Consider the following 13,048-nt stretch of genomic DNA (forward strand, 5'->3'; position numbering starts at 1 on the left):
ATATCACCCTTTTGCCAAGCCCACTATAAACCAAATATGTATTCTTACAAAGGCAATCCTACCTGTCAGTTCTCAGTACAGAATTGTAGAAGTGCTTGGATGGAAAGAGGCAAATATCAGGGTGCATACGGTACTGTTTCGTCAGCTGTAGGACTGGAGTATTGCTGCCAGAGGCTTCTAGGATTTGGCAGAGTCGAGACATCAAAGATTGCCCGTAGCCTAGTTCCTCTGCTTTCTAAAATGAGATGGAGAAAAAAATAAAAATAAAAAATACAACTACATAATATATATATATATATATCTATCTATATATCTATATCTATATATATATAATGTTTCTTAATCTTTTGTTCTTTTTTCCTGCCGTTTTCATCTGTCCCTCCAGCGGTGCTGCGGCTCTCAGATCCAGCGCTGACTCCTCTGAGCTTTCTGGCACTTCCTGTCCCAGGGAGTCTGCATGCGGGTGCACGCGTCCATAGACTTACCTTGTGTCTCTCCTTGCGCCCCGGCCGAAAATGTGAACTGCGCATGCGCCCGCCCCAAGATGCTTTGCGGCCGCCCAAGGATCTTCACATTTTCCGACGGGAGCGCGCAGGGAAGACACAGGTGAGTATTAACCCTTTTCAAAGCTTTTTTTTTTTTTTACACTTTTTGCATAGATCTAGCAGTAGATCTATGAAAAAAACGGAGGCTTTAATGATCCTTTAATACACAATAATTGCAAAGGGCCTTTGGATGGTTTTCTGCCCAGGAAAAGACAAATAAAATCAGATTAGTCACAGAATCTAACAATGTTTTAGATATGAATGGATATTCTTTGTAGGAATGATACCCTAAAATAAACACCACGGGTCCATCACTCACAGCCTATATGTTTCTACACAAACGGGTGTATTAAAAATCCATTAGACATTTCCATAATTTGCATCAAATTGATCACAGTCGTTAGATGCATGGGCTTACCATCGATATAACAGTTGGTGGAAGCTGTTCTGGGTCTCCCACTAGCACTAATTTACAACATCGGTGGAGGAGCGGAATGAGCGTCTCCACTTCACAGGACTGTCCTGCCTAAAGAAAGAAGCGTAAAAAGGGTTATAGCTATTTTACGCACAATCAAATGGTGGATGCAGAAGGTTAAACCTTAGCCCAACAGCCTGACCTCATCCACGATGACACAGCCGAATGGCTCCTGTCCCAGTTGCCGGAAGGCTGCTTCCAGAAGGATGCCGCCACTAGTACTCAGTGTACAGCAGATGACGTGAGACTCCAGAATGATATTTCGCTTAACTTCCTGGGGCCGCCTACGCTCCTGCGGAGCAAAGGAAATCCAGACATTATCAAAAGTTTCAAGGCAGCTCCAGTAATCCAAAAAGGAGAATGACGAAATTCTCCATAAAAGTGGTGTGGGCGTATGTACTCAGTTATATATATTTTTTCATGTGAGAGCAGAGGGCTGTTTAAGAGGCCTGGATGAACTAGACCGGGCATTGTAGGGGTGTGACCTTAGAAATTACCTATTAAACTATTATGGCACAACTTCCCCATTAGCCAGTTAATCTTAGCATGACAGATCTCAGATAAGGGCCATCCCAGATAAAGGACTTAAAGTGCATTTCCATTTTTGCAGCCAAATTGTGGTAAAACCTACTTGAAATCTGGTACATGTTCACATTCAATGATTTAGCAAAAAAGAAAGTTGCTTACCTTTTTATTCATGCTTTACTTGCTTAAAAATATTACGTAGATTCCCCTTCTATGTAATGTTAATGATTTGGGCTGGGAAGTTAAGGTTTACCATAACCTTGTTTGTACTGTGCTGGCAAATCTTATTATCAGTTGTAAACTAGATTTGAACACTGTCCCAACAAAGGGTTAAAGATCTCAATGCCTAGGTTGTAAACATTGCATGTACTTGGTCAGGGGTGTCTTTACATTTTTGCACAGCACCATGCATCTCCATTGTTCAGGTGTGCTGGCCCCCAGCACCATGGAATCACACAACGCTGATCCAGGAAGGGCTGCATAAAAGGACTCCCTCCAACATTCAGAAGAGGACAGAAGTCCGCCTCAGTCTAGACTTACTCTATATCCCGTCCTCTGTCATGCGGCCGCATCCCGAACTGTGACGAAGATTATAAGGTAGGACACTGATGTGAAGGAGGACTTTGATGTGAAGGAGGGCTCCTGATATGAAGGGTGGTGCCCCTGATGGCAAGGGATGGATTCTGACTTAAAGGGAGGAACTCCACATCATTTTTTTCTGTTTTCTTTTGCATTGGGTCCCCCCTTAAAATCCATAGCAGACATCTATCTTAAAAGCTGTTACCGCTCATCAGTTTAGTGTTATCAGTGATTGATGGCCCTAAAATGATTGCTCTCACTGCAACGTTCGCGGCGATATGTAACATGTAGCGCAATTGTCGTTTTTGCGCGCTGGGGCACCGGGAGCGTATTTACGTTTATAGGTGCGTAAACGTGGGGGTGGGGGAGTTAAACATTTTGGAGGGGTTTTTTCCCCTTTTTTTATATGTGACTTTTATTTTATTTTACTTTTTTATGTGTTACTTTTATTTTTTTTTATTTACCGGGTGTTTGCATTGGTCGGGTCTTTTCTGCCTGTGCGTGCCAGCTAGGGGGCGCGCGCGAGCAGAAAAAAAATGCCGTCTGGAGACGGCAACCCACCAATGCTGCAGTGCCGTCCGTCCGTTTTTTTACAACGGCCGGACGGGAAGTGGTTAAAGACTAAAAAAGGGTTGAGAAACACTGTGTTAAGGCACCGTCTCCATTTTTCACTCTTTATTGCACTTTGAAATAGTTTGTGATTGTAAATTATGGAACTGCGTCTCTCAATTAAAATCGAAGGCTGAGCCACCATATCCAAGCACTGGTAAGCTGCAATATATCCACCTGTTACCCTTTAAGGTGTAGCTAAAGCCAAAATGTTTTCTTCACATTTTGTATAAAGCATCTGTGTGCCACTGGGGAGATTTACTGGCATTTTCTAGTAAAAGTTTTAGATTCTCAACACTTTCCGTCCTGATTACAATGGTCACCAGGAGAAAGAAAGAGCAATCTCCTTAGTGACGACAGGGGAGGTTCTAACCCTCTTATACTCCCAAAACGTTTTGTCTTAGGATTCACTTTAAGAATATCATTTGAGATGTGTATGTATATGTCAAAATGAATGTTGAAAACACGCCTCTGTAATCTTCAGACAAAAAGAGCCGTGATTTGTTGGAGAGATTTATCAAGAAGGATGACTTCATTCTCACTGCTCACAAACCATTGTGTTTTATGTGTTTACCTCCTTTAGCACATTGGCTACACACTGCCTTTCCTTTGTCAGCCTGGCAATTCTCTGATCCAACTCTTCACACTGTTCAAAAATAAATTATTGCAGAATCATTAGTAATAGCGAAAATGTCCAGGCAACAAGTTTTGGCAACAAGTAAAGTAAATAAGATGTTTTTTTAAGACTTTCTAAACACACCGGGGAGAATGGCTCAAACCTGGAGCAGACAGAATCTGGAACAGTTGCCCATAGTAACCAATCAGCTTCTCTTTTCTGTTTATTCAGATAAGCTTGGAAAATGATAAAAGCTGATTGGTTGTCCTGGGCAACTGCTCCAGATTTTCTCTGCTCCAGTTTTGATACATTCCACTCATTTCATCTGTATAATCAATGTGCATTGTATTGGCATTAAAGTACGATTCTACACTGAACAACAAGCGCTTTCGGGACCACACAGGTCCTTCATCAGGCTTTAGCATTGACGCAGAGTAGATAGCAGGGAGGCTGCGCAGGTGCGATGGAAGTGGCGCGCGCAGGTGCGATGGAAGTGGCGCGCGCAGGTGCGATGGAAGTGGCGCGCGCAGGTGCGATGGAAGTGGCGCGCGCAGGTGTGATGGAAGTGACTAGAGAGGCCTGCATAGACTCAGAAGGGCCAAAGCAGCAGCCTGCACAGAATCAGAAGAGCATTAACCATCTAATTTAAAATATTGTGCAGTGCTTACCACACAACAAATTATCAGCCTAGAGCTCCTGCGAGGACTAACCTGAGCAAAGTATAAGTACACACCAAGCTCCAACAAAAAGCAAAGCCCTGACTTACCACAGCAGTAGTCCAGAAGAAACCCTGGGTCCCCCACAAAGCAGGCAAGCTGCAGTGTGACAGGCAGGATCCAGGAAAACGTAAGGTGGGTATACTACCTAAGGAGTCTTCAGGGACAGGGTTTCACCAAATGGTTGTAACCATAAACCTGTAAAGAACTCTGTGGCTAATTCACACATCACACACAAGTGTCCATGAGAAAGCCTCAGCACAGCCCAGTGCCTGCAGGATACATTTCAGGCCAGCTCTGCTTTTTCCTCACAGCAGAGTGGAGCCTAGAACCAACTGATCTGGAAAGCTGCAATAAGAGCCCTTTTGGCTTGGCAGCAACTGTAGACACTTGAAGAAAAAAAAAATAAAGGAATATTGAAAAAAGTGAAGCAAGTCAAAGAAATTGGGTTGCTTCTCTTGGAAGAGAGAAAAGACATCCATTCCCTGGGAACAAACTGGAGCATGCTGGGAGTGGGAGAAGTCCTAAAGGCAGCACTATAACTCAGTATCTCACAATTGATTTAAGCCTTGTCCTCTAATGAATAATTCAGAAATAAAGGGTCTCATCAATAAATAAAGTCAAACTCCGTCCTCACTTACCGTGTTCTTGGAACACCTCTCCATAGCTCTTTGACGGGATAATTCATCAAGCTGTCTGTCCAATGCTTCCTTCAGCCTGAGCACAGAGGGATCCTGAGAAGCTCTCTCTGGGAAAGAATAAACAGATTGTAAGCTTCTGTGGACAGGACCCCTTAAATTGTTTATTACATTACTTGTTTCATTAGTAAGATGGACACCTGGGAAATATGGAGGCTGCCATTGGCCCTTCTGGCAATCTTAAAGTCCAACTCCGTATTCTATTTACATGGTATATCTAAATTCAAATATTAGACTTGGAGGATTCTACCTCCTGTAGTGGATTTAGCTGCATGCTCTGCCACAGCCCACTGTCCAAGCTGCCCCTCCAGAGGCATTTCTCAGTTTCCACTGTCTGTGCCCCATCCAGAGACTATCCAAACCCTCTCCACAGACCATCCAAAATCTCCAGCATTTACACCCACTCCAAAGATGATACTCACTCTTCAGTAGCCAAAATCCCTCTTCAGTAGCCAAAATTACTTTGCAGTGTCCATGGCCCCCTCCAAAGAAAATGATCCTCATTCTCTAGTGCCCCACTTATAGACATTCATTACTGCAGCACCTATGCTGCCAACACATAACCTGCTTACCGAGATATATCGACCTCTTTCCCTACAGACACCTGTCACGGAGCTGTATTCACAACCCCAGTGCGCACACAGAGTGAATGCATCACAACATCCCAAAATAACCCTGTTTTCCAGACCCTCCACACCTGCGAGACCCTCCACATTGGGGACCTGGCCTCCTGTGGGGCGGCCAGCTGCACCCACCCACTGGACCTGCTGAAGGTGAGCACTCCCCCGTGTGCTGGCATGGAAGAAGCTGCCCATTAACGCATATGTGTGGGTGACGTCCCATGGGGATCAGATTGTGTGTGATTGCCGATCCCAGAGATGTCGTTGTGTATGAGTCAGTCTAACTGCCCAATCTGCGGTCTGCCCTGTATTGGTTCTGGTCGGAGGTCTGCCCTGTATTGGTTCTGGTCGGAGGTCTGCCCTGTATTGGTTCTGGTCGGAGGTCTGCCCTGTATTGATTCTGGTCGGAGGTCTGCCTTGTATTGATTCTGGTCGGAGGTCTGCCTTGTATTGGTTCTGGTCTGGGGTTCTGCCATTTAGCTCAGGGCTGAAAGGCCAGGGTTGCTATTTGGAGTCTGAAGAGGGGCCAGAGACAAAAGCCAGTTGGGAAGGGATAGCTATGGCCTTATTAGACCCAAATAATCCAAATGGAAAAATTTAACAAAAGGAAATAAAAACCTATTCATAAAAACACTATCTGCTCTACTCTAAACCCTGTAGTATTATTCCACACTGTGGCTTGCATCTCACTCTTCATTTATAAAATGTCGACCCTGTTGTAGCACATGCAGCATCCCATGAAGCTCACTCTGATAACACTGTAGAGAACTCGGTAATTAAAAAGAAATTTCTTTGACAGATATTTCTTGTAATTGTATGGTCATGGTGCTCACTGATTCTGTAATTCACTTGGCAGTCCAAACTAAATTTCACAACGTCCGAGGAAATGGTTTTTTCTGCCCCCAGCCTGACCAGGTTAATGTCACCACAGTTTCCTGAAAAGAGACAAAAACAAAAAAATAATACACTTTTAATTTAGATCGTCCCAAGCCTATTCTTGCTTTTTCATAATGGTATACGGATCCATTCATTGCAGCCCTTAGATGCGGTGGCTACAGCAAGGTGTTTTCTTCCAGTTTTTTCCCTTTTTCACACTTCCTGTTCTAGGCTGACAATACTCACTTACTATGCGTTAGTGTTGCCACCCTATGCTGCTCTCCTTATTTCCACTACAAAACTCCTTCCCTCATCTTCAGTACATTGGAAGATGGTGTTTTGTAGTTCACAAAAGATAGCGGAGCAAGTTGATAACATTGCTTAAAGCGTATTTTCACTTTTGCAGGCAAATTTGAGAATAACCCCTCTACATTTTGTTATGTGTATCTATTCACATAACATACTGAAAAATAAAACAAATTATTTATAACCTTTTAGATGTTTTGTTGCTGTAGGCAACAGAGTGCATTCGAGGTTTTTCTCCGCACTTTCACAGTGATCTGTCCACCTAAAAGCCCCAGCATTGAAAAAAGGAGTAATGCATTGCAAAACTATAACTACGGGTCTATTTAGAATAGTGTTCCTCTGATGCATTTCCTCACTCTTTGCCACCTATTCACCAAATACCACATATTTACAATTATATCAATTTATACAGCCCTGATGCCACAGACAGGGTATGTCGATTTGCATCTACCACTGCAAGCTAGGCCAGTCTGATCTTCCCAGCAGATATCTGTCCGGTTACAAAACTAGAGATAACTACATACAGCCAGCCAAGGTAAACCTACCCAGAGTATTCTTCTTGTCGCGACATTTTTCCTTGAACTCCAATATGATCTTCTTCATCAGATCATCCAGGGCAGCATTGGACGGGGCACACACAAGTACTCTGTTTCTCTTGTTCTTGGCACCAAAGCTCAGATCAGGAACGTTGTTCTGCTTCTGTAAATGTGATAAAAATATAACTGTTAGCATTGATGATTATGATTATCCAATAACTATAATTTAGCCAGAAAAAAACCAAAACATCCACAGTTGTTAAAGCAGAACTATGAGGTAAGTGTTTTTCCCCATGGTTCTCTTAAGGGTCACGGGAGAACATATACTAGCGTCCTCCCGTGACCCAAAGCTCAGTATATCGCGAGGTACAGCTTGCGATATACTGAGACTGCCGCAGCATGGAGGGATCCCCACAATGCTGTTGAGATCCACCCAGCTGCGTGAGTGACAGCTGGCTCTGCCTATGTAGAGCGGAGGGTTGGTAAATGTGTAATCTTTACCCATCCCTCCCTTCACTGAACAAACCCCCGGAATGATCAGTACTGATCATTCCAGTGTTTATTCATAGCTGAGGAGATAATAAATGTTTATTATCTCCCCAGTTATGAACAGGAAGTGCTACAGATCACTTCCTGTTCATTCATGATTGGGGAGATGGTAAACATTTACTATATGCTCAATTTATAAATGAGCAGGTGGAGCTTGACATACATTACTTCCTGTCCATTCATAACTGCATTGCGATTAAATGCATGCCTACATCATTTTATCGCAACACACATCAACGCAGAGCAAAAAAATGGCTCTGCAGATGAGGCGTTAACACAACACATAGGTGTGAGGCTACCCTCCATATTTTTAGCTCAAGTTGCTTATTTAGTTTTGCGTTCCTTATTTTTTTTTTTTATCATTTTGCAAAAAGACACGATTTCAAATTTACTAATATTTTTTAGTTATTAACGCAAAGTTTTATCTTTTAGATTTAGTAAGAATCTTGTACATTTTTTTTTTGTGTGCACGCTGATGATTTTAGTGCATTTTTATTGAAAATATTGGCTTGATAAAAATTTGCACAACTGTCGCAGGACTTACAAAATTTGTAGCAACATCTTTTTATTCTAACGGTCCAGTACGTTTCCTAAATGTATGGTAAAAAAAAAAATGGTCTGCCCAGCTATGGTAAAAATTGGAATGCAGGGCCTGGCAGTGAAAGGGTTAAAATAGGGATGCACAGATACTTTTCGAGTGCAGATACTTGGCATTTTCATGAGAACTACCAGTGTTGCAGCGGTTGCAGCTGGGACCTGGCTCTGGCGCTCCACCACTGTCCTGAAATCATTAGTCTGTATTGTTTTAGAAAAACTGTCACATGACAATTAATAAAAATGTATCAGTACTTGTATCTGTGAGTACTCGGCAAGTACCAGTACTCGCAAAACTGGTATCTGTGCATCCCTTTATTTATAAAAACAAAATCGTACATTAAAACAGAGATGTATAAATCCCAGGAGCTCCGTGTGCTCCTTACAAATGACAGCTGCCTCCTAACTTTTGAATTTTTCTCTAGTCTAGTCTTGGAGCTCAAAAGTATCTGTACTTGTACATGTACCGAGTACGTTACTTGGTATCTGTGCAACCCTAGGTTAAACTGTACAAGGCTACATACCTCCATGAGAATTCTATAGAGCAAGCCAACAATAGTCTTTGACTTCCCAGTGCCAGGGGGCCCATGGATCATACATATTCTGGGCAATCGGGGGTGCTGTGTAATCATAGAATTGGCCTTCTCAATAGCGTTTCTCTGGTCGCTGTTGTACTCTTTCGAGATGGGTACCTGAGAGACCACAGGAGGAGAGAAATACCTTCATCAATTGTACATTACGTCCCATACCCATTTCAGAAATCAGCGTCAACTCCATTAATTTTAAATAAACTTCTTAGCCCTCATTCACACTGTAATCGGCCGGCACGTACAGCTCCGTGCTGCGTGCAGGGCCGTACCGAGCAGCTCCCGGGAAGGACAGGTGCTGCGTGTGATTAGTACGCAGCCCGCGTCCTCTATGGGACTACGCGGCCGTACGACCCCCTATGCTCACCCCAAGTGCAGGTACGGGTTTGTGTTGACTGATTCCAGTGTGAATGAGCCCTTACTGCATGCAGTAGATTCAAAATATGTATAAAACAAATACAGCAGACTAGGTAAGATACATTGCGTTGGCAAAAGCAACATTCTTAACACTTAAGTAACATCACAAAAATCATTTAAAGTTGAAACTATGTAGGGTCAGAAGAGAGCGCTTAAAAGGAGAACTATGGGGTCAGGGCTTTTCCTCATAGTTCTCCTAAGGGTAACGGGAGGACACAAACTAGCGTCCTTCCGTCACCCAAAGCTCAGTATACCGCGAGCTGTAGCTCGCGGTATACTGAGACGCCGCAGCCGGAATGGATCCCGACAATGCTGTCTGGATGCACCCAGCAGGGGTAGGGTGGATAATGGGCTTAAATAAAGGGTTCCTCTGCAGTTGGATCAGCGCTTTAAACTGTCTCAGAGTGGTTATCAGGCTGCCAATCACTGCACACCGTACTTGCTGTTTGCGGTACGGCAAAAGATTTCCATAGGTGTGAATGGTCAGCTCGCACAGCGTGTACTGTTCCTTTTCAACTGCAAGACAGTACAAAGAATGCATTAATGTTATCAAGTTAAGCGGAATGGGAGCAACACAATCTCGCAAGACTAACTGCTCAGTACTTACAGGCCTGTGTGCATTGGGTGCGCACGAAGCGTGACACGTGCCCAGTGTGGTAAATTGGAGGTCCTTGTAAATCGCTCTCTTCTCTGGGTGAGGAGCCAGTATCCTCTGGCACTAGCAGGAATACAAGATCACCTTCTTTCGGCAGCCGTTGCATATTCAAATCCACATTTCGAATCCAGACTTTGGAAATAAAGACACAAGTTGGATGAGCATATTGTTTTGTTTAGAGGCATAGGATTTAAAAGAATAAAAGAAGAGTGACAGATTATGAGCTCTTTTTTTTTTTGGTGAACTGCAGCCGAGTTTCTTTTCTTAAGTAATTTGCGATGGGTAGGAGGTTTGCACAAAGAAATCAGAAGGCTTGGCATGAAAAAAGCATAAGGTTTGGTCTCTCCTATAAGGCACATTCCTCTGAACAGGACGTCAGCCTGGAGGAGTAGCTAGCAGTCATATGTAACCTCAGGTAACTTTATACTTTTACAAAGGCAACAGATCTGACCACTTTGAAACGTGTCCACAAAATGAACTATTGAACTTGCCGTAAAGCCCTTTCCTTGAGGGTAATTAGGGGACACAGGGAGAAGTCATTCTTGGGATAACTGGACTAAATTGTTGCTCACACGAGGCTGGACACTAAACAACAAAGCTGTTAATGAACCAGTTAGGCTGGGTTCACATCTAGGCGTATTGAATATGCGCGTTTGTCGCGCGTTCCGTGTCGCGCGTTTTTACCGCGATTCGCGGTAAAAAAAAACGCGCGTTTCCAAGGGCTACTGTGAACCAGGCCTTCGAAGCCCTGCCACTGCCATTATGCTTTAGTTTTGTGGTAAAGGGATAGGAGGAGTGGATCATAAGACAGATGGTTGGGACCTGTGTCCTTTAATGCACTCTAAGAAAATTATTTTACAGTAAGTCAAAACTCCTGTGTTCTGCAATAGTTTAATTTGGGGACACTGCAAGAAAATTCTTAAAATAGGGACATCCAAAGCAGTCCAACTGAGCGGCAGGCAACACAGCAAGCACCATAATACAGGACTAGAAAAACATGTTAACATGGGGGGGCTAGATGGAGCTCACAGAGCTGCCCAATGGAGCTTGCATCCGAAAATGGCATCAGAGGAGGCCTAAACATCTATCTGGTAAAAATTAGAAAAGGTGTAAACAGAAGACCAGGTGGCAGCCTTGCAAACCTGAAAAATAGATGTCTGATGCATGTTCTTAAACCTATAGGCACTAATGAGCTCCCTAAGCCACCCAAAAATGGTGTAACATGAAGCAGATGGTTCCTTATGGGGACCCTCAGGGATGATAAAAAGAGAAGTCTGAAAGAAAAAGAAGAGGTAGCCAAGAGATAAACATAAACAGCTCAAACCACATCCAAACAGTGAAGGGAAATCTCATTGGGATGTACTGAACCAGGACAGATAAATGGAAGTACAATGTCCTGATTAAAGTGAAAGAAGGAGCTTTAGGTAGAAATGAGGCTCTAAGCAGAAAGACAACCTTGTCTCTGTGTAGAAGAATATTTTTTTTTTGCAAGAAAGACCATCAACTCAAAAACTGGCCTAGCAGAGGTCATGGCAATGAGGAAGGCTACTTTGTCGGGGAAAGACGATAGGGTAGTTTCCTGGAAACTGAGTTACCAGGTAACCAACAGATTTGTCAAGTCCTCTTCCAGCACAGCATACAGGAGAGGGGATAAAAAGAAATTATAGAAGGGTGGGAAAAACCACACCAGAAACCATAGCCTGGGGGGAACAAGGTTAACAGGCTAGGTAGCATACAAAGGAGAAGTGTAATATAGATATGTATACATAAGCTGCACTAAATGTAAGCTGATTATACAGCAATTATTTGCATGCAGGGAGAGTGCAGGTGCCAAGCCCCAAGAGTGGAAGCTGCCAGGAGTCGCCTTTCAAGCAAATCACACAGCTGTTTACAAATGGTTTCGGGCTAAAAGAGGCCACAGGCGAGGCCACCTATTCACACAGTAGAACTTGATGAATGTGTAAACCAAGGACATACTGGCAGCTCTGCACACCTGAGAACCAGAAGTCTGATGTTGAAACAACTGCAGCATTCCTACTGCTCTAGTGGAATGAGCAGTCATTTTGAAGGAAGCCTAACTCTATACCAAATAGGTCTGAAACCGTGTCAGCTAAAATCAACCATGCGATACACGGGCATTTAGGTATGACAAGCAGCATATCCGATTTTCAGAAAGCAGTGGTGTCCCGATTGTTTTTACTACATACAGACGGTGATGGGCAACATCTTGCAGATGGGAAGGATATGAGGAAAAAGAGGGCAGAATTTCCTCATTATTGTGGAAGGCAGGAACCACCCTGGGATGAAATGACAGATAGGAAAGAAGGACCACTTGGGCAAATCCAATATTTAAAACAATCTTACCCTGGAATTCGCCTCTATTCATCTGGCTTTCATTGCAGAAATTTTGCAAATGGAGCTTACACAAGTGGGAAGCAAGTGCAGGTTGTTTTACTGTCCATTCCTGTGCTAGCTGTAAACAGAAAAAGAAAAAAGTGATATAGTGATTATAAACTTATTTCTAACCGCAGCTTACCAGATGTACAATATTTTAACATTTTTTTTTAACCTCTGTGCCATCATGGGACCAGCTGTTCCAGAAACATGATTTAGAAGTCCCAAACATTGCCACGGTGACTTGATACAACTTGAAAGCAAACATGTCCTTTCCCCCCTCCCCAGCACCGTATATTAACCTTTCCTTTGCTCCCCTGTCAGAACCAAAGGAAATAAGCGGCTAGTTATGTAGGAGCATGTGACTTACTCTACGTGACAGCACTGGTACTTGACAGGCAGGCAACGTGTACTACACATCTGAGTCCCCCAAAACGTGTTGGCTATTAAATGCCAATCTTGCTGGAACCAATAAAGTCTTACTGGAACCACAAAAGATCCTGTGGCACTCGCCTTTCTGCATGAACCGCTGCTGATATTCTGAGGACCTACCAGGAATCACTGGCTACTAGAGAACTGCCTTTGTTTTAAACCAAACAAAAATACTTTTTCATATTAGGGTTCAGAATTCCACCAGAACTTTTTAATCTGTTTTGGAAGTGGTTATCTTTCAGTTAACAAGAGCTGTAAGAAAGGAAATCCTTTTAATATCATATCACCTTTGTGCTACAATTGCATTTTTAGCTGATTT

General features: G+C 43.2%; 1 protein-coding gene across 1 annotated transcript in view; it reads right to left on the bottom strand.

Annotated features, from left to right (window-relative positions):
* Positions 1-13,048, bottom strand: part of SETX (senataxin) — a 48,564-nt gene that overhangs the window by 7,519 nt on the left and 27,997 nt on the right. The window contains exons 10-20 of the mRNA XM_018565751.1: positions 12,268-12,376; positions 9,856-10,035; positions 9,535-9,764; positions 8,769-8,936; positions 7,111-7,258; positions 6,217-6,318; positions 4,707-4,813; positions 3,308-3,379; positions 1,163-1,312; positions 964-1,071; positions 63-235 (exon numbers count right to left, since the gene is read on the bottom strand). Of these exons, the coding sequence (XP_018421253.1) occupies positions 63-235; positions 964-1,071; positions 1,163-1,312; positions 3,308-3,379; positions 4,707-4,813; positions 6,217-6,318; positions 7,111-7,258; positions 8,769-8,936; positions 9,535-9,764; positions 9,856-10,035; positions 12,268-12,376 (1,547 nt within the window). The remainder of the gene's footprint in view (positions 1-62; positions 236-963; positions 1,072-1,162; positions 1,313-3,307; positions 3,380-4,706; positions 4,814-6,216; positions 6,319-7,110; positions 7,259-8,768; positions 8,937-9,534; positions 9,765-9,855; positions 10,036-12,267; positions 12,377-13,048) is intronic.

The sequence above is a fragment of the Nanorana parkeri genome, unplaced genomic scaffold (genome assembly GCF_000935625.1).
Source record: "Nanorana parkeri isolate BGI_ZX_2015 unplaced genomic scaffold, ASM93562v1 scaffold884, whole genome shotgun sequence".
Classification (NCBI taxonomy): domain Eukaryota; kingdom Metazoa; phylum Chordata; class Amphibia; order Anura; family Dicroglossidae; genus Nanorana; species Nanorana parkeri.